The sequence below is a fragment of the Argopecten irradians genome, chromosome 13 (assembly GCF_041381155.1).
Source record: "Argopecten irradians isolate NY chromosome 13, Ai_NY, whole genome shotgun sequence".
NCBI lineage: Eukaryota > Metazoa > Mollusca > Bivalvia > Pectinida > Pectinidae > Argopecten > Argopecten irradians.
The window spans coordinates 10,111,182-10,138,602 of NC_091146.1; the positions used below are offsets into that span (position 1 = coordinate 10,111,182).

Consider the following 27,421-nt stretch of genomic DNA (forward strand, 5'->3'; position numbering starts at 1 on the left):
GTTCGGTCGAAGTCAAAGCCTTGCTTCAAGGGCAAGAGAAGGAAAGGTAAGAAAAGTTCCTGATTCGTTTTCCCCTCCTTGATCGTTCCATACGAAGGGTCTCTTCTGGAGGACTCAGATACTGCTCCTTATCCTGCAGATGAGTCTTCGGGTTAGGTAACAATTCCCCACCTAGGAGGATCTCTATCTTCCTCGTCACCATTTTGTTGTAGCAGATCGTCTGTTCACCTTCCCTTCAAAGTCATTGGAAGGAAATCACACACGAGATCTGCCCTTTGGGTCAAGGTTTATCATCTTTCATCCATCGATGGATCCGGTGAAAGCACTTGCCATTCAGGAGGAAGTAAGGACCATGTTTTAAAAGGGCGCGGTCGAGGAGGTAACTATGGTAGACTATAGACCCGGTTTCTTTTCCAGAATGTTTCTTATCCGTAAGAGGTTGGGAGCTTGGCGTTCCATCAGAAGCTGCTTGTTGTTACGGGATATCTGCACTACGGGGAGGACATGTTCACATCTATTCTTTGGAGTGGAACACCCGTCTGGTCCTGAAACGTTTGCGCAAAGTCGGCTTCATTCCTTCAAGACTCCGAGATGTACCCTTCCAGAACTTTGTCTTCTTCAGAAACCGTTTCAACACGGTTCAGGGTATTGTCTTTCTACCTTTGGAGAAATTCGAAAAGGCCTCTGAATTTCATCTCGGCTGGTCCAACGTCCATATTCCTTGGTTTCGGTGTTTTGTGTTATCTCAACGCATGGGGTTTCTCGGTGGTGTACTCTGAAAGGCAATTTAAAATATTCTCCAGGGGGTTTCGTTGTCTAGGCCAGCTCCAACCATGACCATGTTCACGGATGCGTTTATGTAAGGGTTTGGGACTTACCCTGACAGAGCACATCGACGTGCTAGAGATGATGGCTTTTCTGTTTGCTCTGCATGCTTAACAGAAGATTCTGCATCCCAAGGGGGTTTATGTGACTACGGACAACTCTACAGATATCGCGTATATAGAGAGAAAGGGAGATACGATATCACGTCCTTTGTGCCCTCGCTATCCGTATTTCCGTATTCTTCCCATCTGTCAGGAAATGCAGTTGACTATTTTAGACAAGAATTTTCAGGAAGGTTGAATGATCTGGCGGATAATCTCTCCAGGCGCCACTAGCCGGTTCTAACAGAACGGCAGCTAAATTCTTCGATCTTCGAGGGCATTTTTCATGCTTGGAAAATGCCTCACATAGATCTTTTTGCCACCTTTGTCTCTCTGTGCCAAACCAAATGGCTTGGGCTGTGGACGCACTATCTCTGAATTGGTAGGAATTGCATGCTTATGCATTCCCCTCAATGCATGATTATGCATTCCCGTCATTCAACCTGGTGGACGGGGTTCTACAGAAATTTCGAAAGCATCATTGTCTCTCCTTTCGATAGCGCCACTGTGTCGGAGTCAACACTGGTTTCCGGAGCTCTTGTCGTTTCTGGTGGATGTTCTCTGGTTTTCCCACTCAGAACTATTCTCCTGCGCTAGCCTCGGCCCGAGACGTTACATTCACGTCCTGAGATCCACTACCTTCACGCATGGAAGTTTTTTCATGAGTCCTCTCTCAGACAGGCTTTTCTTTGGATATGTCAGCTCGCATCGCCCGATCTATAAGGTCTTTCTCTTCTGGCGTCTACCAGTCACGATGAAATATCTTCCGTGAGTGGTGTATCGGTATGCAGATTGATCCGGCCATGGCCTCTGCCAAGCTGATTGCGAGTTTCCTTCTCTTGTAGACGAGGGAACGCCACCCTGTCCCTGGTAGTATTGCAGACTATCGCAAAGATACTGCCAGTGTACTTTCAATGGTAGACCAGAGGTAGAATCTTCAGTTTCTTTGTCAGCCTTGATTTGGGGGATCAGTCTGGACAGGCCTATGGTTCAGTAGTTAGCAGTGAAACATAGAACTCGTGTTAGGGGGCACCATAATGTTTTAACTTTTAAGACTGTGTTCCTTCTTACTCATGCCTCATGCCGCGGGAGGAGTGATATAGCTTTGGGCCAAAGATACCTCTGCCATTACCCTTCTCACTTATCATGTCGTTTCTCCTCGATGGGTCCCCTTGTTCCATGACATCATCTGCCGTTTGACATGGTCAGTCTGCTTTCACTGACCTTCACTGTCTCTGTCCTCTCATTCAGATGGGCGCATTTCCTTGGGTGCGGTTGTGGTGACTCGGTCTCTGACTACTCCTCCTCAGTAGACAGTATATACATTTGTGGTTTTTAACTGTATGCGAGCAGGTTTCACAATGGTGCACCCCTTTCAAAAGGAGGTATATCCATTTTCTGTTCCTTTCCTTTGGGGGGTTCATTCAACCTATTGTATTCTCTCTAATTTGCCATTTGGCTGGACTGTCTTGCTTCGGACTCTCTACTACGGAAAGACGCTTTCTTATACTAAAGTTGTGGTAGCGCATTGCTGAACTGCAGCAAATTGAGATTTTTCAGTGTAAAACTAATTTTCACAACGTAATACTTTATGGGGTCCCACCCTTGTTTCCCCCCCCCCCCCCTTTCCTCCTCAGTTATTTTCCCCTTATGGCTACATAAAGATTTTAGAAGAAGGAATACCACTCTATGTTACTCTCGTCAAGTACGAGATAAGGTACGTTAGGAAAACGGGGTTCACAAATCTTATGTTTGTCAAGGCTACAAAGATGGAACAGATAGCGTGTTTGCATTCTAAAGTTATGGTTAGTATTATATCCTGAAGAGTGGTTTTACATTGAAACACCTCAAATGTCCATTTGAAAGACTTCTTCTCTGAATTTAAGCACGGGATATAACTCATATTGCAATGGTAGCATCTTGATGGGATGGGAGTTCAAAATTATACAAATGGTGTGGCTGACTTCCTTGGGTTCAGACCCCCGGTTTATAACAAAATGGTTCCATATCACTCCAAGGAAGCTTTAAACTGAATTGAAACTTTTCTTTATTCCTACAGAAGAAAATAGATTTTAAAGAATTTGAAATATTTCCACTGCTAGTCCTCGCCCCTCAGGTCTCCTGGGAGTCAGGGCCAACCATTCACACAAGGAAGCTTCAGCCGAAATTTAGTCAAAATTCATTAAGCCATTCATGACTAGTAGAGATTTTTGTGAAGAAGTTGACAGACGAAGGACTGACGACGGAAACCGGAGGCCGCGCATAACATAAGCTCACCGGCCCTTCGGATCAGGTGAAATTTATAAATGTCTTTAGAAGCGTGGTGTTGCACGAAACTTGGGTTTGGTTTCTAGTTTCGTATAAGGTTCTACGAAACTCAGGATTGTGTGTCAGCTTCGTTTCAAAACTCGCTATAGAGATTTCCACTGTTTATTGTTGATAAATGCTTCCATTACAATTAATTGATTACATTTGTAATGACACATTTTATCATAAGTAGAATTAATAATAAACAGAAACCCGCTCGTTGATCAAGGATGCAAGCATGAGGTTAAACGGAACTCGGATCCAGTTCCAAGTTACGATTTAGCTTAAACGGTACTGGGGTATGGGTGTTTTACATAAACGGAAATAGATGTTCTTTGGAATTACAAAAGAAAAATGAAAAAACACGACAAAATACATTTGTAATATGTGCAAATTACATAAACTGATTTTTTTTCAGATTTTATTTTAAAAAACAAAATTCTTAAACGGAACTCGGAACTGGTTCCGAGTTCCGTTTTACTTAAACGGAACTCGGAACTCGGAACCAACTTCAGCCTCCCATATAAGAGAACTTCTGGAGTAATTTCTCAAAGAATAAGATCAGTTTTAGATACGTTAATAAGTGATGGCCAAACAGGCTTTTTATCATATCGTTATATTGGAGAAAATGTCTGTACTTTATATGACGTGATGCATTATTCTGAAGTTAAAATATCCCTGTTACAATTTTATGTTACTAACGTACATGTACTTTCAATAGATTTGAAAATAAAGCTTTTGATTCTTTATCATTCTTTATATTATTTTGTATTTAGGAGGTCTTGAAATATTTGCATTTTGTGAATGACATAAAAGCATGGGTAAAAACACTACATTGCAATGTATGTTCATCTATGAATCAAGGTGGTAATATTTCAGCTCCCAATTTCCATCCAACGTAGTTGTCGTGATTTCGATCTAGTCGATCGTTTCTTATTCTTTGTGCTGAAATACTTGCTGCAAAACCAATCAATGCTAATAAAACGCATGTTATTTGACTAGGCAGTAAAAATACAGTGATGAAACATTTTTGCCAGATCTGAATTTGCAACTGGGAAAAATTATCATTTTCAGTGCTAACTTAACGGAAATACCAATAATGAAATTTGATAAGAAATTGGAAAAAAAGAAAGCAATATTTACTACATGGGAAATGTCGAATCTAACATCTATTTGGGCAATTAATTGTAAGAGTTGTAGAAGATTATCGGAGTTTGAGAATTTTGAAAGAAAACAGGTCGAATACGTGCTATATAGATACGTGCTACAGAGATAGGTATAAAGGAGGACCTGAGGGTAAAATTAGTAATATAATGTCTGATGAATGGTGGTATCATCGTCAGTTGGTTATTAACAGTCGTGCACACAGCAGGATAGAAACACTGAATGACGATATTTAGATAATGCATCCCAATGAATGAGTATGCCGATAAATGGAGATAAGACCGGGAGGGTGAATTATCTGTGAAGAGGACAAAGAAAGAGGAGAAATCATGACTGATATGGTGGTACCATTGTCAGTTTGGCATTAACAGACGTGACCTTCAGCAAGATTGATACACTGAATGACGAGATGATCTACCTAGCGTATTTATGTAAGTCCTCCATACGAATGAGTGGTATAGGAATAATCCGGGTAATCAGCATCAAAATAAGCAAACCTGTTGAATAAACTTTAAAGGGCCTCTTTCATAAAATCGAGAAAACAAAGAACGCGAGTGAGTCTACTCCCGTTTTTGATAAAGAAATTTATCATTCGCCAGCGGTGTAGCATCTTTATCAATACACTTTATGTATCATATAAACACAGGGTAAGAGAGATCAGGAGGTTAGGTAGGCACTCTGGAGAAGAGTTTGATGACTTGCTAGTGTTTTGACAAACCAAGAAATACTAAATTAGACTAGTTTTCCTACTTTAGATCTCTGCTTTCTTCTAGCATGTGCCCCGCAGTGCTTTCGCAAGGGAGGTAACTGTGGCGGTATACCAGCCTAAGATTTTGATAACTAGTAACTGGTTATCATGTTAACTTATCCAGAGATAAAAATACATCTCAATATCTATTTCATCCCTATCAAGTTTGAACATCGTGGGTATAGACAACATAATTATAAAGCAACATCGGTTGTAACATTTTATTTATTTAACATAGGAATATAATATTTAACTAAATGTAATACATGAATAGTACATTACAATTTATAACTATTTAACATGTAAAAATAAACGTTTGGGAAATACCCCAAACGTTACAGAGATCAAAATACATTCGATATAAAATGTTAAAATTATGACCAACCTTTGTCTATAGATAGTATTTAGGTTTGTCATTTAAAAAAGTAAAATCATTATAGATGCTCCAACGCCAACAGAGTCAATATGCATGATATAAAATAATTTCTTTTGTTCTTGTTTAGTACACCATTCCTTATACGGCATAGCGTCATTTATTTTTTTCGGGATGCAAGTATTTGATTTAAATACTTTTATTTTGAAATATTCTAAAGAAAATGTTGCAATGGCATGTACGTACATTTTGTAGCAGTTTAAGTACAAACAATTCATATCGCAAAAATGATTTTAAACATGTAATAGCACGTTAAAGAAATAGCATAATCATAATTAAGAACAACCATTAAAATAGGTTTAGGACTCTAGAACAAGTAATTATGTATTTACTTGATAATTACGGTATTTTGACATTTTAATATTGATATACCAGTACTGAAACTATAGAAGTTTACCTAAAGATAACGTCCCCTGAATATTACCCTCATCAACCATTTGTCTGTAATTTACCATTAGCAATAAATACAACGGTACCAAGTAACTCGAGGTTTAAGTATATCAAAACATACTAGTAGTTTGTTGGTAGCTGATGACTGATACTATAACGCCCATAACCACATAGGCAATAAACAGTTCACATCTGAAACAGATGGCTGTAATTCTAAAGCTGTTTTCCATCAGTTTACAGCAACTTGTTACCAGTTGAAGGAAGAATGGAGCGGTTTCAACACATCATTCCTTGTTACCAATGTAAGAAAGAATGGAACAGTTTCAGCATATCATTCCTTGTTACCAATGTAAGAAAGGAATAAACGGTTTTAACACATCATTCCTTGTTACCAATGAAAGAAAGAATGGAGCGGTTATAACACATCATTCCTTGTTACCAATGTAAGAAAGAATGGAACAGTTTCAGCATATCATTCCTTGTTACCAATGGAAGAAAGGAATAAACGGTTTCAACACATCATTCCTTGTTACCAATGTAAGAAAGAATGGAACAGTTTCAGCATATCATTCCTTGTTACCAATGTAAGAAAGAATGGAACAGTTTCAGCATATCATTCCTTGTTACCAATGGAAGAAAGAATGGAACGGTTTCAACACATCATTCCTTGTTACCAATGTAAGAAAGAATGGAACAGTTTCAGCATATCATTCCTTGTTACCAATGTAAGAAAGAATGGAACAGTTTCAGCATATCATTCCTTGTTACCAATGGAAGAAAGAATGGAACGGTTTTAACACATCATTCCTTGTTACCAATGTAAGAAAGAATGGAACAGTTTCAGCATATCATTCCTTGTTACCAATGTAAGAAAGAATGGAAACAGTTTTCAGCATATCATTCCTTGTTACCAATGGAAGAAAGGAATGGAGCGGTTTCAACACATCATTCCTTGTTACCAATGGAAGAAAGAATGGAACAGTTTCAGCATATCATTCCTTGTTATCAATGGAAGAAAGAATGAGAACAGTTTCAGCATATCATTCCTTGTTACCAATGTAAGAAAGAATGGAACAGTTTCAGCACATCATTCCTTGTTACCAATGAAAGAAAGAATGGAGCGGTTTTAACACATCATTCCTTTTTATCAGAGGAAGAAAGAATGGAGCGGTTTCAACACATCATTCCTTGTTACCAATGGAAGAAAGAATGGAGCGGTTTCAACACATCATTCCTTGTTACCAATGAAAGAAAGAATGGAACGGTTTCAACATATCATTCCTTGTTACCAATGAAAGAAAGAATGGAACAGTTTCAGCATATCATTCCTTGTTACCAATGAAAGAAAGAATGGAGCGGTTTTGCATCATTCCTTGTTACCAATGAAGAAAGAATGGAACGGTTTCAACATATCATTCCTTGTTATCAATGGAAGAAAGAATGGAACGGTTTTAACAGCATCATTCCTTGTTACCAATGAAAGAAAGAATGGAACAGTTTCAGCATATCATTCCTTGTTATCAATGAAGAAAGAATGGAACGGTTTTTAACACATCATTCCTTGTTACCAATGGAAGAAAGAAATGGAGCGGTTTAAACACATCATTCCTTGTTATCAGGGAAGAAAGAATGGAGCGGTTTTAACGCATCATTCCTTGTTTTTCAATGAAAGAAAGAATGGAGCGGTTTCAACGCATCATTCCTTGTTACCAATGAAAGAAAGAATGGAGCGGTTTCAACACATCATTCCTTGTTACCAATGAAAGAAAGAATGGAGCGGTTTCAACACATCATTCCTTGTTATCAATGAAAGAAAGAATGGAGCGGTTTCAACACATCATTCCTTGTTACCAATGAAAGAAAGAATGGAACGGTTTCAGCACATCATTCCTTGTTACCAATGGAAGAAAGAAGAATGGAGCGGTTTCAACACATCATTCCTTGTTACCAATGGAAGAAAGAATGGAGCGGTTTCAACACATCATTCCTTGTTATCCGGAAGAAGAAAGAATGGAGCGGTTTTAACACATCATTCCTTGTTACCAATGAAAGAAAGAATGGAGCGGTTTTAACACATCATTCCTTTTTATCAGAGGAAGAAAGAATGGAGCGGTTTTAACACATCATTCCTTGTTACCAATGAAAGAAAGAATGGAGCGGTTTTAACACATCATTCCTTGTTATCAATGAAAGAAAGAATGGAGCGGTTTCAACACATCATTCCTTGTTACCAAATGAAAGAAGAGTTTTAACACATCATTCCTTGTTAATGAAAGAAAAGAATGGAGCGGTTTTAACACATCATTCCTTGTTACCAAAGGAAGAAAGAATGGAGCGGTTTTAACGCATCATTCCTTGTTACCAATGAAAGAAAGAATGGAGCGGTTTTAACACATCATTCCTTTTTATCAATAGGAAGAAAGAATGGAGCGGTTTTAACGCATCATTCCTTGTTTACCAATGGAAGAAAGAATAGAACGTTTTAAACGCCATTCCTTGTTACCAATGGAAGAAAGAATGGAGCGGTTTTAAACGCATAATTCCTTGTTACCAATGGAAGAAAGAATGGAGTCGGTTTTAACGCATAATTCCTTGTTACCAATGGAAGAAAGAATGGAGCGGTTTTAACGCATCATTCCTTGTTACCAATGGAAGAAAGAATAGAACGGTTGTAACACATCATTATCCTTCTCTAATTATTTATTGATGAACCCTTTTTTATTTGAATAATCCAGGCTAAAGGCACATGTAAAGTTTTATTGACCAGTCGTTTATTTATCTAATCATTATTTATTGATTTATATTATATTTCATTTCAATAATGCAGGCAAAAACATCTCTAACTTTTTTTATCATTTATTTATCTATTTATTTAGTTATCTTATTTTCTATTTGTATAATTCAGGCAAAAAATACAGTGTATATCACCATATATTAACATAATGTATAACCTTATACAGAAAAGCTTGAGATACTACCGCCTCCCGTCTATACCACGTACAAATACCGGCTAAACCCGATCAGGAACAATAATGAGGTCCATCACAGCCATGTCTACGTAATTATAAAGTATAGCTGACAAATACTACCGCCTCCCGTCTATACCACGCACAGATAAAAGCCAATCCAACATTAATGTATAGTCCATATTTTCCTTTAGGCGTTTGACACGACTTCCAAGTTCCTGCTGTAGCTGCTCAAATTTCTGCTGGGCTGTTTGGCTCAAGACGTCTCTATCCAAGTCACCCTATAGATACAAAACAATGGTTAATGTCTGATGCAGAATGATTGTATTTACAGTGTACATGTATTACCAAAGGTTAAGCATGAACTTCAACTCTCTCCCCTGGTAATAATTTATACTGATTTGTATTTGTACATTGTATATAGACTTGGCCTCTCTACAAATGTGACGATACTCTGACCTTTGACCCCCTAGTAAGAACACCATGACATCACTTACCTGTAGAGGCTGGGTACGTATCCTCATGATGTAATCCCTCACGTCTCCGGAACAGCGAATTGGTGGCACGTCTCCTCGCATCATGTAACCGATACTGTCCATCTTGTGGAATATCTATAATACACAAGAGTATACTACTGTTCATCTTGTGGAATATCTATAACACACAAGAGTATACTACTGTTCATCTTGTGGAATATCTATAATACACAAGAGTATACTACTGTTCATCTTGTGGAATATCTATAATACACAAGAGTATTCTACTGTTCATCTTGTGGAATATCTATAATCACACAAGAGTATTACTACTGTTCATCTTGTGGAATATCTATAATACACAAGAGTATTCTACTGTTCATCTTGTGGAATATCTATAATACACAAGAGTATTCTACTGTTCATCTTGTGGAATATCTATAATACACAAGAGTATACTACTGTTCATCTTGTGGAATATCTTATATATACACGTCTCTTGTGGATCATACACAAGAGTATACTACTGTTCATCTTGTGGAATATCTATAATACACAAGAGTATTCTACTGTTCATCTTGTGGAATATCTATAGCATACAAGAGTATTCTACTGTTCATCTTGTGGAATATCTATAATACACAAGAGTATACTACTGTTCATCTTGTGGAATATCTATAGCATACAAGAGTATTCTACTGTTCATCTTGTGGAATATCTATAATACACAAGAGTATACTACTGTTCATCTTGTGGAATATCTATAATACACAAGAGTATACTACTGTTCATCTTGTGGAATATCTATAATACACAAGAGTATTCTACTGTTCATCTTGTGGAAATATCTATAATACACAAGAGTATATCTACTGTTCATCTTGTGGAATATATATATAATACACAAGAGTATACTACTGTTCATCTTGTGGAATATCTATAATACACAAGAGTATTCTACTGTTCATCTTGTGGAATATCTATAAACACAAGAGTATACTACTGTTCATCTTGTGGAATATCTATATACAAGAGTATTCTACTGTTCATCTTGTGGAATATCTATAATACACAAGAGTATTCTACTGTTCATCTTGTGGAATATCTATAATACACACAAGAGTATTCTACTGTTCATCTTGTGGAATATCTATAATACACAAGAGTATACTACTGTTCATCTTGTGGAATATCTATAATACACAAGAGTATACTACTGTTCATCTTGTGGAATATCTATAATACACAAGAGTATACTACTGTTCATCTTGTGGAATATCTATAACACACAAGAGTATTCTACTGTTCATCTTGTGGAATATCTATAATACACAAGAGTATACTACTGTTCATCTTGTGGAATATCTATAGCATACAAGAGTATTCTACTGTTCATCTTGTGGAATATCTATAATACACAAGAGTATACTACTGTTCATCTTGTGGAATATCTATAACACACAAGAGTATTCTACTGTTCATCTTGTGGAATATCTATAATACACAAGAGTATACTACTGTTCATCTTGTGGAATATCTATAACACACAAGAGTATTCTACTGTTCATCTTGTGGAATATCTATAATACACAAGAGTATCTACTGTTCATCTTGTGGAATATCTATAAACACAAGGTACTAAGAGAATATCTATATCTACTGTTCATCTTGTGGAATATCTATAATACACAAGAGTATTCTACTGTTCATCTTGTGGAATATCTATAACACACAAGAGTATTCTACTGTTCATCTTGTGGAATATCTATAATACACAAGAGTATACTACTGTTCATCTTGTGGAATATCTATAACACACAAGAGTATTCTACTGTTCATCTTGTGGAATATCTATAATACACAAGAGTATTATCTACTGTACATCTTGTGGAATATCTATAATATCAAGAGTATACTACTGTGGGAATATCTATAACACACATGAGTGTACTACTGTTCATCTTGTGGAATATCTATAATACACAAGAGTATACTACTGTTCATCTTGTGGAATATCTATAATACACAAGAGTATACTACTGTTCATCTTGTGGAATATCTATAACACACAAGAGTATTCTACTGTTCATCTTGTGGAATATCTATAATACACAAGAGTATACTACTGTTCATCTTGTGGAATATCTATAATACACAAGAGTATTCTACTGTTCATCTTGTGGAATATCTATAATACACAAGAGTATTCTGCTGTTCATCTTGTGGAATATCTATAATACACAAGAGTATACTACTGTTCATCTTGTGGAATATCTATATCACACAAGAGTATTCTACTGTTCATCTTGTAGAATATCTATAATACACAAGAGTATTCTACTGTTCATCTTGTGGAATATATATAATACACAAGAGAAGAGTATTCTTCTGTTCATCGTGTGGAATATATATAATACACAAGAGAAGAGTATTCTTCTGTTCATCGTGTGGAATATCATAATACACAAGAGTATTCTACTGTTCATCATGTAGAATATAAATAACATACAAGAGTTTTCAACCGTTTATCTCATGGAACATTCTACTGTCTACCTTGTGGAATATTCTACTGTCTATCTTATGGAATATCTATAACATACACGTTGAGAGAATTCTACTGTCTATCTTGTGGAATATCTAGATCTATAACACAAAGTTTAAGAAAATTCTACAGTCCATCTTGTAGAATAGTCTACTGTCTATCTTGTGGAATAACAATAACATACAAGTTACAAGAGTACATGTATCCTACTGTCCGGCTTGTGGAATATCTATAACACAAAAATAGGGCTAAGAGAATTCTTCTGTTCATCTTGTGGAATATCTAGATCTTTAACACAATGGTTAAGGAAAATCTACTGTCTATCTTGTGGAATATCTATAACATACATGTTCAGAGTATTCTACTGTCCGTCTTAAGGAATTTTATAACATACACGTTAATATCATTGTACTGTCCATCTTGTGGAATAATCTACTGTTCATTTTGTGGAATATCTATATACTGTTCATATGATTAGCTATATTTTTGTATATAACATGTAGGTTGTGTAATTTGACCCTGCTAACTTCATGTTTATATTATAAGGATTCCAAAGTAAAGGAAAAGTTAGGTGATGAGTACGGCCAAAGGAGATAATATATATATTCAAACTAATACGAAATGACGCATGGCCTCGGGGAAAGACCCAAGACACTGAGAAGAGCAGAAACTAGTAGAAGGAAATCGGAAATCGGAGTTTTGTGACAAACCCATTCCAGTTCGTGAAGAAGCTCTTCGGGAGCAAAGGTTCAGAGAAGTTGGTAAGCTCCAAGGAGGAAGTGGAGGAGCACCTGAGGAAGACCCACAGTGATCCTAGGAGAAGATCTGGCAGAGAACACCAATATTAGGTATGTCGAAGAGCCAACTGAGGCATTTGACGAGAGCGAGCCGAAACTTTCTGAGATTTGTGAAATTATCAAGAAGGCTCGAGAAGGATCAGCTCTTGGACCCAACGGAGTACCATATAGGGTTTACAGGAACTGCCCAAGACTGCTGAGAAGTTTATGGCTTTTGCTTCGGAAGGTTTGGAGGAGAGGGCATTTGGCAGAGAGCTGGAACAGAGCAGAGGGGTGTTTCATAACCACTGAAGATGACTCCAAACACATCAGCCAGTTCAGAACCATATCTTTACTGAATGTGGAGGGAAAGGTCATGCTAGCCATCTTAGCAAGGCGATTGACGAAGTATATGCTGGACAACAAATACATAGACATCTCAGTGCAGAAGGGAAGCATTCCTGGCGTATCTGGATGTCTGGAACACACCTGCGTACTAACCCAAATCATTAGGGAAGCTAGGGAAAATAAAGGCAATGTTGCGGTAATTTGGCCCGACCTGGCCAACGTGTACGGTTCCATATCACACAAACTGAAGAAATGAAGATGGAAAGGTATCATGTGCCCGAGAAGTTCAGAATTCTTCTCGGGGATTATCTGACAGTTTCCAGATGCGCTTCATTGTAGGAGACTTCACAACAGCTTGGCAGAGACTTGATGTCGGAATTGTCACTGGGTGCACAATATCAGTCATACTCTTTGCAGCAGCGATGAACTTGATCATCAAAGCTATTGAGAAGATGAGTAGGCCCAGGGGCCCGTACCTGTCGACAGGCACCAACAACAGCGTTTATGGGCAACATGACGGTGACGACGAAGACGGTGATAGAAGGAAGGTGGACCCTGAGGGATCTAGAAGAGATGATCACATGGGAACACATGAGGTACAAATCAGCCAAGTCCAGGAGTCTCATTCTTAAGGCAGGCAAGGTGAAGGAGGAAATGTTTAAGATCGGAGAGGAGTGGACATACCAACTGTTACATGGAAGCCAGTGTAGAGCCTTGGCTAGTGGTTTGATGGTTCACTCAACGATAGGAACAGTGTGGAAAAGATGAGGAAGAAGGCAGAAGAATGGATGAAGGCAGTTGAGAAGAGTGGACTCGCACGGAAATTCAAAGCCTGGATATACCAGCATGGCGTACTATCCAGACTCCTGTGGCCATTGCTTGTCTACGAAGTACCACTTACATTTGTAGGGGCAATGGAGAGGATAATTAGTGGACACCTTATCAGATTGCTGAGCATTCCACGCAGCTTCAGCAGTGTAGGCTTGTACAGCTCAGTAACCAAACTCCAACTCCCACTCAAATCGGTAATGGAGGAGCTCAAGGTTACCAAAGTACGTCAAGTCATCATGTTGAGGGACAGTGCGGATGACAAAGTCAGAAAAGCGAGGGTCGCGAACAGGGAGAAAGTGGGACGTTAAACAGGCTTTGATGAAGCAGAGGCAAGACATCGGCATGGAGATATCGTAGGGTCTGTGGCATCAGGGCGTCTTTGCCTGGGGACCATCACATGATGGGGAAGTGTAAACCAACGTACACGTAGGGATATGGCTCAGGCAGAGATAAGATCGATGGATGAGAAGGCTAGGCAAGTGAAGGCAGTGAGTATGAGATAGCAGGGTAGCTGGACTCACTGGGAGGGAATGAGACAGAGGAAAGTATCCTGAAATGATATTTGGAAGATGGAAGGTCACAGACTAAGCTTCCTGCTGACGTCAACCTACGATTTACTGCCAAGCCCAACCAACCTATTCACCATGCAGGAAACCAGCTAACCTGGCACATGTCTTCACATCATGCCAGGTGGCACTTTCAGATGGAAGCAATATGATTAAAATACAGATCCTTATTATCACTACGTTTGATATGAGGATCTGACAATATCCCATTAGGGGTCACGTCAGGATGACCTTTGGAAATAGCCAATCAAATTGGCACTGACAGAATCTTGACTGGGGACGAACTAGTTTGAAAAAGCTGTCCGAATTATTTTCGTGTACGTAGTCATCTCGCCCAAAGTGCACAATAATGCTCAATGTCTATGCTTACTGGGACGAAATGGCGTTAACAATTGACGTAGAGATGTGTAGAACATGTATTTGATCTGCAGTACACGTGGTAAAAGGTCATCCGAACGTGACCGCATATGGGATATTGTCAGATCCATTATTGAACGGAGTTGTTATAAGGATCTGTATTTCAATCAGATTGAGATGGAAGATACACATGGCGCCACCACCAGGTCCTCGAGGAGGTAGCAGCAAGTCTAAACCGTTGAAGGAGGAAAAAGCGGACCAAAAGGACCAAAGTTTGCCACATTTGTGAAATCTGGAACCCCGGCTACAGGAAGCGTAAAGGCTGGCGGGATACTCGCAACAGCAAGAGACTGGGAAATGAGGGCAGACATCCAGCAGAGGATGGGTTCCCAGCAAAGGTGTTGAAGCCAGACATTGTGTTATGGTCCTGCAGCTCTAAGCAGGTAGTCAAGGTGGAACTAAAAGGTACCATGGGAAGACAGGGTGGAGGAGGCCAACGAACGGAAACAGCAGAAATACCAGCAGCTGATGGAAGAATGCCAACATTGAGGATGGAAGACATGATGCCTACAGATAGAGGTCGGATTCAGAGGTTTCCCCGGCTAATCATTATGGAGAGCCCTACGTCTATTAGGGGTAACCAGAGCAGACTGGAGGAACCTGATAGCAGCAGTAAGCAGGCAGGCAGAAGTTGTTTCCAGTTGGATCTGGAGGAAGAGGGAGAAGTGGATTGGTCACCAGCAACAGTGCTAGCCGCAAGGTGACGAATGGCAGAAAGACAGACATCGCTGCTCATGGCAATGAACAGGCAGAAATAAGACAAATACCCGCAATAACACCAAGCGGACGTGATAACCGACCGCTCCCTGGTTGGGCCTGATTAACCCAACCGGAACACCTCTGGAGGATGTCATGGAAAGTGCCGAAATGTCTAAGGAAGAAGGATCCACCTTATGAGGGGACCGGCCAGCATTGGAGTCATCCGAGGTATTTAGACTCTAAAACTGACCAACGTAAATCACAGTTTAACAAAATGTAAGAGCATTTTTGTGATATTTACTGAAGGTGAGAGATATAAGCCCTTTGAGCCTCTTGTTCATCAACAAAATGGACAAAAATTATAAATGAGTGGTATTCAATAAAGAATAAAAATACTCTGTTTTATATTTCACTTCAGACTTTTGGAGCATATCTGTATTTTATGCAAGACTAACCTGGTAGAAAAGTTTCCTATCTCTCGGAGTGCCTCTATGTTTTTCCTGCTTTAACAAATGGAAATTGTTCTTTACAAGACCAATGAATTGCTGGATTCCTGTCTCAGTGAGAAAGGCTTTCTTCTTTTCACTCAATGCCTGCAGGGTAAAAAAAGGGGTTAAAGTAGTACAAAGTTGTTTAAAATGTTTGAAATTACATGATTTGCTATACAGTTTCCTCATTGTATTGATACTTTTTGTCATACATTCAAAGTATTAAAAGTCGAAAATAAACACAATAAAAACTGAGCATTTACACAATGTGTAATATCTAATTATTTATAACTTGATTAAATGAACTACAAATCATAAGATTCTATAATAGCAGGGCAATAAAAATGAGTAGTAACCATGGAAACTATCAATCAAACATTGTGTTCTCTCACAATCTGATTGAAATACAGATCCTTATAACCACTCCGTTCAATAGAGGATCTGACAACATCCTATTAAGGGTTATGTTCGGATGACCTTTATACCACGTATAATTCAGAACAAATGCATTTTCTGCACGTTGCTAAATCAATTGACAACACCATTTCGACCCAACAAACATACACGATAAGCTTTGTTGTGCTCTTTGGGCGAGATGACTACCTACACGAAAATAATTCTGACAGATTTTCAAACTATTTCCTCCCCTGAAATTCACAGGCAAAATTTTGTCAGCAGCATTTTGATTGGCCATTTCCAAGGATCATCCGGACATCACCACTAATGGGACTTTCTCAGATCCTCTTATCCAACGTAGTGATATTAAAGATCTATATATTTTAATCAGATTGTGTTCTCTCAATAAAGTTTATTATTTTAAAAGTGACTTCCCATAAATTGTCAACCAGGATTGACAATGACAGCAGTAGTTTGTGTAAAAAATCAAGTTGTGTCCCAGAAAAATGGGGATTGGGTCGATCATTGAAGACCAGGTAGCGGTCCCCTGAGATTCATTATAACTTTGTTATAATCATTTTTTCCTGTCCTGAGATTTGTAATAAATTTCTTATTACCTGCCATTGTGGACTTGTGTATTCATGGCCCTCAGCAAACAGAAGCTGGAACAAGAGGATATATCTGAGAATGATTCATTATACATACACAATGGAAACTAACCTAGTTTTTAAAACCAATTAAATTTTGCAAATTTTGTTGGTTTGGTCGTTGTATTACTGATAGAAATTTGAACACTTTGTCAAACAATTAACTATTTTTCTATTCAGAATTCAAATTTCTTTCTAATATCATCCAAAATGACATAATGACCCTAATGGCTAATAGCTCTGATTCACACCATAGGCTCTTGGACCTCCAGTCCCCACTTTAGCTAAGGAACTTCCGGTCTCCACTAGGACTTCCGGTCCCCACTTTAGCTAAGAAACTTCCGTCTCCACTGGGACTTCCGGTCGTCCCCACTTTAGCTAAGGAACCTCCGGTCACCACTGGGACCTCCGGTCCCCACTTTAGATAAGGAACCTCCGGTCACCACTGGGACCTCCGGTCCCCACTTTAGATAAGGAACCTCCGGTCTCCACTGGGACCTCCGATCCCCACTTTAGATAAGGAACCTCCGGTCACCACTGGGATCTCTGGTTCCAACTTCAGCTAAGAAATTACCAGAAACTGGGACCTCTGGTCCCCACATAGGCTAGTGAATAGTATAGATGAGACATAGTTTGAGATGTTCCAAGAAACCTTAGCTTCATCACCTGAGTCTTGTTACATAAGCAGCACCCAAAGAGCCAAAATATATATGTTGGGAAATCATATAAATGTAGTGAATTATAGTTTAGGTTGTTGACTGTATAAAGTGTTGAAAGTGGTGTGTAAAGTGCAGGATCCTATATAGTATGTGTTATAATTTGTTAGAGTACCAATTAAACCCCATTAATGTAAATTCAGTTCTCGTTGTGTACAATAAAATGACCCCTATAGCTATCCACATATTTTGTGGTCGGTAAAAATATATGAAGATTGTATTACTGATTGGAATAAGAAAACATGCAATTAATTATTTTTGGTTTAGAATTTCAATAATTTCCTGGTATCGTCCTAAAAGATGTAATGGCCCCTGAAGGTCACCACTTACCCATGCCTCTGATCTATTACTTACCTCCAAGATAACCACGCTCCCCTTCAGCACCATTTCACAGAAAACTTTCGCCTCGTAAGCTCCATACTCAAAGTCCTTTGTGGGACCCCGGTTCTCATAAATATCCTTCAAAGCTTTACATGTCCCAAGCACTGTCTATAAATAACGTGGAGAGACAACTTTTTACAACCTCTTAATGAACACATATACTTAAATCACTGATGGTCCAATATGGACTATGCTTATACAGTTTTTCAAGGAATTAAGGGAAAAAATCAAATTCACAAAGATTGAGACAAGTAGGCGTACTTCTGGCTGTAGATTATCAGCCACAGATGACTCAGATACACTGTATTCCATGCACTATTTACTTGATCCCCTGTAGACTGAAAAGAGGTATTTGTTTTATTAAATGCATGTATTCAATTGAAAGATAGAAGTATTTGATCAAATACCTATCCTGCCACTATAACATGTGCAAATATATCCTATAAAAATAGATTGGCAATATCATGATTGTAACAGTTCCTGAGATTGAGACCTCTATAACTATGGCTATGATTGCTATGCTTACCTCTGTTTTCTCTCTGAATATCACTATATAATCCACATCACTCTCCGGTGTGGACAGTCCGTACATGTGACTTCCGGCTCTGGCCACCAGTAAGATCTGACTCGGATCAAGCTTTCCGACAGGTCCTCCAATTTTCTTCATCACATCTACTAGGCTGGTGTGATCATCAGGCAGGGCTAAAATGTCAGGAACAACTCATGACATCTTAAGGATATTCACACCTATAATATTCAACTCTATAAACAGTGTATAGTCCTATAAATATTCAATTCTATACATAGTCTTACAGATATTCAATTCTATATATAGTCTTATAGATATTCAACTCTTCATTAAGTCTTATAGATATTCAACTCTACATTAAGTTTTATATATATTTAACTCTACATTAAGTTTTTATAGATATTCAACTCTACATTCAGTTTTTATAGATATTCAACTCTACATTCAGTCTATAAGATATTCAACTCCACATTAAGTGTTATAGATATTCGTTGTTTTACATTAACATTATTCATACCCTGGTGTACGACAGCTCTGCCCTCCAGACGCACATCCACCTGCCACTTCTGCAGGAACTGTTCAATCTTGTTTACATCTGTATATCTAAATTTGGAGAGCTGACCTGTGACTTCCTCATTCCATTTCATGACAATGTTGAAAATGTCTCGCTTTGATGTGTCGTGATCCTAAAGTAAATAAACAAAACAAATTGACTTGCTCTCATGATAAGACCAGCATTACCTATGATATATGGACCAATATAATGTTGCCAATATTGCAAAAGATATTGGTTTACAATCCACTGAATGCTTGAAAAAGAAAAAGGTTTACGATCCAATGAATGCTGTGAAGAAATGTTGCATTCTGTTGAAATAGTAATATGAGGATTATCCATTTGAACTAGAAGTACAAGGAGTATAAACAAAGGTCCTCAGAACATGACCCCTTAATATGAGATGTTGTCAGATTCTCAATGGAATGCTTGTGAGAATATAAGGATCTGAATTTTAATTAGATTCTCGGTAGTTCAAGAATTATCATCATGGTCTTGTCAATGTTTTCCTATTGTACTCTGATTAAAATACAGATCTTTAGTCTCATTTTGTCAATGTTTTCCTACTGTATTCTGATTAAAATACAGATCTTTAGTCTCATTTTGTCAATGTTTTCCTACTGTATTCTGATTAAAATACAGATCTTTAGTCTCATTTTGTCAATGTTTTCCTACTGTATTCTGATTAAAATACAGATCTTTAGTCTCATTTTGTCAATGTTTTCCTACTGTATTCTGATTAAAATACAGATCTTTAGTCTCATTTTGTCAATGTTTTCCTACTGTATTCTGATTAAAATACAGATCTTTAGTCTCATTTTGTCAATGTTTTCCTACTGTATTCTGATTAAAATACAGATCTTTAGTCTCATTTTGTCAATGTTTTCCTACTGTATTCTGATTAAAATACAGATCTTTAGTCTCATTTTGCTTCAAAATGGATCATACCTACCCTGCACAATAGTACATTATTGTAATTTCGTAAGGCCAAAAAAAATTATGTCTGTTTATGGTTACCCAACCGACCCTAATTTTTTATCCCTGACCCTTACATTTTTTCCAACTTTTCTACAAAAAAAAATACAATCCTCCCGACCTACCGACCCTATTTGTTTTGCCAATGTAACCCTAAACAGACTTTTTTTGCCTAATAACAAATCATTCCTACCCGGTACAGTTTCTGTAGGATAGTGACACCTTCCTTAGCCAGCACTGGCAGATCATCGACGGAGAAAACATCAGTCAGGGGAGGTAATCCATGCACAAGATTGTGGAGGTGATGAACCAATCTGTGAATTAAAAGATACCAAAAATATGCAGTCTATTTAGCCAAATAAAATACCAGGGTGATGATTGTTATTAGTTTTATTCTGTCAAAAACCAAATGAATATGTTTGTTCTCATCTGTATTCGTGCTATTGTATGTATGTATGTATGTATGTATGTATGTATGCAGTCAAAATCGTACTATGTATGTATGTATGTATGTATGTATGTATGTATGCAGTCAAAATCAAGATTGATCCTTATGTCAGCTGATATACATTGTATGTCAATTTTTACATGACTCAATTACAGATGTTTTCTTCATTTCATGCTTCTGAATTCCCTTCAAAATAACACAATTTCTTTAATATCTCAATTTTAATTCATTATGTTTAAAGTTATTTAATATTGCCATTACCTAAAGCTATTACAGAAATCCTGGAAGGTGGCTGTTTCCCGAAGTCTGAATGGTCCTTTCTTGGATGTTTTCTTTCCTATCTTTCCTGTACACTGACCAAGACAGGAAAACACAGAGCCTTGTAAACCTGCAAATTATATATTTACATAAACAAATTATACATTTACATAAACAAATTATATATTTACATAAACAAATTATATATTTACATAAACAAATTATATATTTACATAAACAAATTATATACTTATATTTACATAGACAAATCCTATATGTATATCAACATAAACAAACTATATGTATGTTTTCAATGAAATAACATGTAGAATGAAAGACAATTATTCTAATCATTAATTTGAAATCTGTGTTATAATCCTTCTAAATTAAATATACATATTTTTTGTATTTTGTCTGAACCAAGCATTAAAGTTGAACTTTCCCACTTACACTGACTCATGCAACTTAATGATCCATTCGCATTTTAATTCAAAGTATTTTGATAGTCTTGACAAAACTGTTCCAGTCATGTTCATTGATCAAGTACAGTTAAATCTGAAACAACTTTTACTTTTTTAAATGTAGATGTGAAACAAGTTTGAGGATTTTGTGGAGTCTCAAAAGTGATTATTTTTTATTAACACTACACCCATTATCACTTACTGAATGGTTCTAAGTACAGTCACCCTTGATATTCCAGGGGTTCCGATCATTTACGGTCTCTACACCCCTGGACTATCTCATAGTAAAACTGGAGACAACAGAACAGTACAGGTAATTTAGTCATTTGATGTACATCAAAAGAGCCGTATAACGGTACACCGTGGTTGACTGTGTGACTTTGATGTTAGACGTCGCTCTCTCTGTAGTCTTCAAATGAAATATTTGCTAGCCTGTAATTGGTCAAATTTTTCCGCTGATCTGCCTTCAATTTCACTATGAGATAGTCCAGGGGTGTAGAGATCGTAAGTGATCGGAAGCCCTGGAGTATCGAGGATGAAGTACAGTATGTAGATACATGTACAAAGACGTAAATGTTAATTCTCATAACATGTACAGGTCGTCTTATGCTTGATTCCCAGCACCTTTGGGAAGTTCAAGATTCAACGTAAAACTATAGTAAGAAATACTACATATACAAACCCATTAGATCTTTGTAGTCTAGTATCTTTCTGAGATTCTGCCACACCTTGTCCTCATACAACACTGCTGATGTGGGGGCATACAGAACCTCCAAACATCGCGTCCGGCCTCGAGACAGGAAGTGGAGGAAATGGTACAACTCTACAGCGTACAACCAACCCTAAAACAGGAGTACAATTGTACAGTGTACAACCAACCCTACAACAGCAGTACAATTGTACAGCGTACAACCAACCCTACAACAGGGGTACAATTGTACAGCGTACAACCCACCCTACAACAGGGGTACAACTGTACAGTGTACAACCAACCCTACAACAGGAGTACAATTGTACAGCGTACAACCAACCCTACAACAGGAGTACAATTGTACAGTGTACAACCAACCCTACAACAGGGGTACAATTGTACAGCGTACAACCAACCCTACAACAGGGGTACAACTGTACAGTGTACAACCAACCCTACAACAGGAGTACAACTGTACAGTATACAACCAACCCTACAACAGGAGTACAATTGTACAGTGTACAACCAACCCTACAACAGGAGTACAATTGTACAGTGTACAACCAACCCTACAACAGGAGTACAATTGTACAGTGTACAACCAACCCTACAACAGGAGTACAATTGTACAGTGTACAACCAACCCTACAACAGGAGTACAATTGTACAGCGTACAACCAACCCTACAACAGGGGTACAATTGTACAGCGTACAACCAACCCTACAACAGGGGTACAATTGTACAGCGTACAACCAACCCTACAACAGGGGTACAACTGTACAGTGTACAACCAACCCTACAACAGGAGTACAACTGTACAGTGTACAACCAACCCTACAACAGGAGTACAACTGTACAGTGTACAACCAACCCTACAACAGGAGTACAACTGTACAGTGTACAACCAACCCTACAACAGGAGTACAATTGTACAGCGTACAACCAACCCTACAACAGGAGTACAATTGTACAGCGTACAACCAACCCTACAACAGGGGTACAATTGTACAGCGTACAACCAACCCTACAACAGGAGTACAATTGTACAGCGTACAACCAACCCTACAACAGGAGTACAATTGTACAGCGTACAACCAACCCTACAAACAGGGGTACAACTGTACAGTGTACAACCAACCCTACAACAGGAGTACAACTGTACAGTGTACAACCAACCCTACAACAGGAGTACAATTGTACAGTGTACAACCAACCCTACAACAGGAGTACAACTCTACAGCGTACAACCAACCCTACAACAGGAGTACAACTGTACAGTGTACAACCAACCCTACAACAGGAGTACAGTGTACAGTGTACAACCAACCCTACAACAGGAGTACAACTCTACAGCGTACAACCAACCCTACAACAGGAGTACAACTCTACAGTGTACAACCAACCCTACAACAGGAGTACAATTGTACAGTGTACAACCAACCCTACAACAGGAGTACAATTGTACAGTGTACAACCAACCCTACAACAGGAGTACAACTCTACAGCGTACAACCAACCCTACAACAGGAGTACAACTCTACAGCGTACAACCAGCCCTACAACAGGAGTACAATTGTACAGTGTACAACCAACCCTACAACAGGAGTACAACTGTACAGCGTACAACCAACCCTACAACAGGAGTACAATTGTACAGCGTACAACCAACCCTACAACAGGGGTACAACTCTACAGCGTACAACCAACCCTACAACATGATTAATTCAGCCTGATATTGAAAATAACTTTTTTTTTTTTTTTTTTTTAAAGATGCTCCACCGCCGACAAAGCATAAATGATATTCATTAGTTGAACAATAATTGGTGTTTGATCATGTATATATATGTCTAATTGACACAAAAAAATCATATAAAATGCTTTATTTCGCCTTTGATGCATGCGCAGTCAGTACTTCCTTCCATATAGGATATAGTGACACGGAATTTTTTCGGGATGCAATTAATTATTTTTCATATCTTTAACTTGAAGTAAAATTAGAAGCTCAAACTTTTCAATGGTGGTAATGGTGTAAAGTAAGTAACTTTTGTAACTGAAGAAAAATATTTAATCGTCTGTTCCTGTTTTTAATAGTGAAAAAAATACCATTTGTCAGCGGTGGAGCATCTTTAAGTTAAGTTTCAAGAGTTTGTTTCAAACACAATTAGAGTAGGATCATAAGAGTCTAAATGATCATGAATAGGATCATAAGAGTCTAAATGATCATGAATAGGATCATAAGAGTCTAACACAATTAGAGTAGGATCATAAGAGTCTAAATGATCATGAATAGGATCATAAGAGTCTAAATGATCATGAATAGGATCATAAGAGTCTAAATGATCATGATTAAGTTTGTTAAACATGACTTTTTTTGTAAAAACTGTGTCTAAAACATTTTATAGAATCTTGTAATCATTTTGTATGATTTCTGTTAAAAATGGGTTTCAAGGTCGGATTGGGGGTGAAACCAACTGAGAAAAGAGTCAAGCAATGGGAGATAATTTGAGGTTGATACAAAAGATGTAGGTTGTAATGGTGAAACACAAACACAGATACCAGTAGCCATGTAGAGTAAATTATAACTTCTCACCTCATCTATAACAAAAGCTTTCTCCTGATCATGATGATTGGTCGGCGCCAGGTACTGATGGTCATGTGACAGGTAGACAATGAATATCACGTTATGTCGCGCCATTTCCCCTCGTTCTTGTTGTGTAACCTGATACCAAGGGCAGGTAACTAGTGTCACACACAACACCTTACGACAAGCAGCTGTATAGAGCACCATTGGCAAAGTTAAACATTTCACTATCATGGTATTAATAGTAGATCAGTGTGTCCTATAGTAACGCTATAAATCATTTTTCTTTGCTTTCATACTAAATCTGACTATCTGATTGATCTATTTTTTGTACCACTTTGGGGAAAAAAATCCAAGAACAGTGTGAAAACCTAACCTTAAAATTGTAGTGTCACAAGAGAGCAATTGACGTTGTTTATTGATTAGGAAAAAGAAACCACGTTGAAAAATCCATGGAATCATACATCAGAATGTATTTCATTTTATCAAATATGATAATAATAAAAAAAATAATTATAAGCATTGATGTCACTATTTTTTCATTTTCAACAGGGTACATTATGATTGTATGGAACAAATTTTTTGTTTGCAAATTAAACTTTTTTGAGGATTCAAAAATTTCAAATAGTTTGCAAACAATTTTTGTATACCCCTATGGAATTAAAAAGAAGTGAAATCAATGCTAAGAAAAACGTCAATGCTATTTTGAGGTTGGTATGTCTCTTTAAACTTCCTCATCAATTATTCACGAAATAAACTATGAAAATTAGATTTTTTGCAATCATTTGATTAATCCACTGCTTATAGTTCACAGAATAAATTTGTAACCTCAATAATATGCAGATTTATAATAGAATTTTTCATTATTTTTTTTGCAAAATACATGTATAATAATCTTATGATGCTCCATTTCCTGAAAAATTTTATTTTTATTTTTGTGGTATGTACATGTATGTTGGGTTAAATTTTGTATTTACCGTTCAATGTATGAGTGACAAAACTGTTAAATTTGACCTTGACCTCTTCCGTCAGAGACGATGGAACATGCATAAGTGTCAGCTGACGAAATTCTGTAAACTGGTCACGCTTGATTTGTGGTGGGTCAAAGTTCACACTTGAGCCATCTAGTTCTGCTTTGATTTCTCTTAGGTTGTCTAAAGTTTCACAGGCTTTCTCATGAACTGAAATTAAACAAGATAAATTCAGGTGTCTTTATTAAATCACTAAAATAAAATTTCCATTTTTTTTATCTTTAACCTTTAAGTTATGATATCTTGGATACTTTTTATTGTCAATAATGTTATGTACACGTTTCCTCAGAGATAACACAAAATATACCAGAAAAAACATTTGTTTTAAAAAATACACTTGAAATTTCATTACTTCCTTTGTTTTAGTATCCTCACCTTTGGATGATTTTGGTAATTGATGAGTGAGGCGTGTTTGAGCCTGTAACGCCTCAGTTGCCATGGCAATAAAATCTTCCTTTGTATCTACGGTATCCATTGATAACTGCTGGGGTTAAAAATCTACAGGAAAGAATTAATATACAAATGTACAAAATTATACAGAACAATGAGGCAATTAAATAAAATTAAAAATCAAAAAGAGAGAAATCAATTCACAATTGAGATCACATAATATTAATGAATTAATTGATTCAAAGAAATAAGATGTAATGTCACTTTATTTTAATTCCATAGTGGTATAAAATAAATTTGAAAACTAGGAGTATTTTGTCACCAATATTTTTTTATAATATGGATATCACTTAATAGACAAAATCAAATACATTTTAATATATAATACCGTTGATTTATTAAACAAAGGATTGATTTTCCCAGTGAATATACAAACTCTGCAATGTCACTCTTGTGTTTTCATCATAATGTCGGTTTTAGAATGTGCAATAATGTTACTGAAATTATTCCAATTCTGCCACACTTTAAAACAAATATTTTTTTAAAAGATACAATAAAAATAAAATGATATTCTCTTTAAAAAACGTTTATGGAACAGATAAATATTAGGAAATAATAAAAAGTCAATGTTTTCAGTAGAGAAAAAAAACCTGACGCCGGTGAGATTCGAACCCATCATCCTCGATTCTCTAGTTATAAATAGATCGCAATGCAAACAAACAGTATGTTAGCGTCTCTTAGCTGGACTATAATTCACTATTTTTCATTTGATATTAACTATTCCTGCAAACATATTAAAAGTAGTCTATTTTGTTTTTTTTAATTTCTTCGAAGTCTTCATATTGGTCTATAGGCCATATACGACTGTAAATGCACATGTACACTAACGTAGAAGGCCTACATTCGATCAGACCTAACGATTTACTATCGAAGATAAATATGTATTTGATCACGAGAAAATTATTTCTACAAATAAATCAGAGATATATACATACCACAACTACACAAGACCGCTCGTGGTGTCCACTAGTAGTGTTGATATAGCCAGCTAGCTGTATGTCAAATGGCCATGCAATAGGTCGAAGGTCAAATCAAGGGAAGCAACTCGCACACGATTTGCTTCATTCATGTTTTCCTTTTTCCTACATAATGTATTATAAGTTTCTGATACAAACGAAATGTACAAAACGCAAAATAACACATGTGGATAAATGACATTTTTATCAACCAGTTTAGAGATATTCGTAGCGTGGAAATTTATGTCAAGCTTATTTTTTATTAGTTGT

At 37.2% G+C, this 27,421-nt stretch overlaps 1 protein-coding gene across 1 annotated transcript; it reads right to left on the reverse strand.

Moving 5' to 3' along the window:
- Positions 1-8,686: 8,686 nt before the first annotated feature.
- On the reverse strand, positions 8,687-27,257 carry LOC138306237 (uncharacterized). Its single transcript, XM_069246635.1, has 14 exons — positions 27,131-27,257; positions 26,121-26,243; positions 25,692-25,895; positions 24,724-24,905; positions 22,124-22,283; positions 20,984-21,110; positions 20,468-20,588; positions 19,264-19,432; positions 18,744-18,919; positions 18,191-18,325; positions 17,091-17,135; positions 16,045-16,182; positions 9,432-9,545; positions 8,687-9,215 (listed from the first exon to the last, which is right to left on the reverse strand). Exons 2-14 carry the CDS (start codon positions 26,218-26,220, stop codon positions 9,054-9,056), a joined length of 1,833 nt encoding a protein of 610 aa, XP_069102736.1. The 5' UTR covers positions 26,221-26,243; positions 27,131-27,257; the 3' UTR covers positions 8,687-9,053.
- Positions 27,258-27,421: the final 164 nt, after the last annotated feature.

Excerpts from the sequence above, each read along its gene's own strand:
- LOC138306237 (XM_069246635.1), bottom strand. The coding sequence starts at position 26,220 with ATGGATACCGTAGATACAAAGGAAGATTTTATTGCCATGGCAACTGAG. Across the intron at positions 20,589-20,983 it reads GATTTCTGTAATAGCTTTAG|ATTGGTTCATCACCTCCACA; the intron begins GTAATGGCAATA and ends TTTAATTCACAG. Across the intron at positions 16,183-17,090 it reads ACACAAGTCCACAATGGCAG|GCATTGAGTGAAAAGAAGAA; the intron begins GTAATAAGAAAT and ends TTTACCCTGCAG.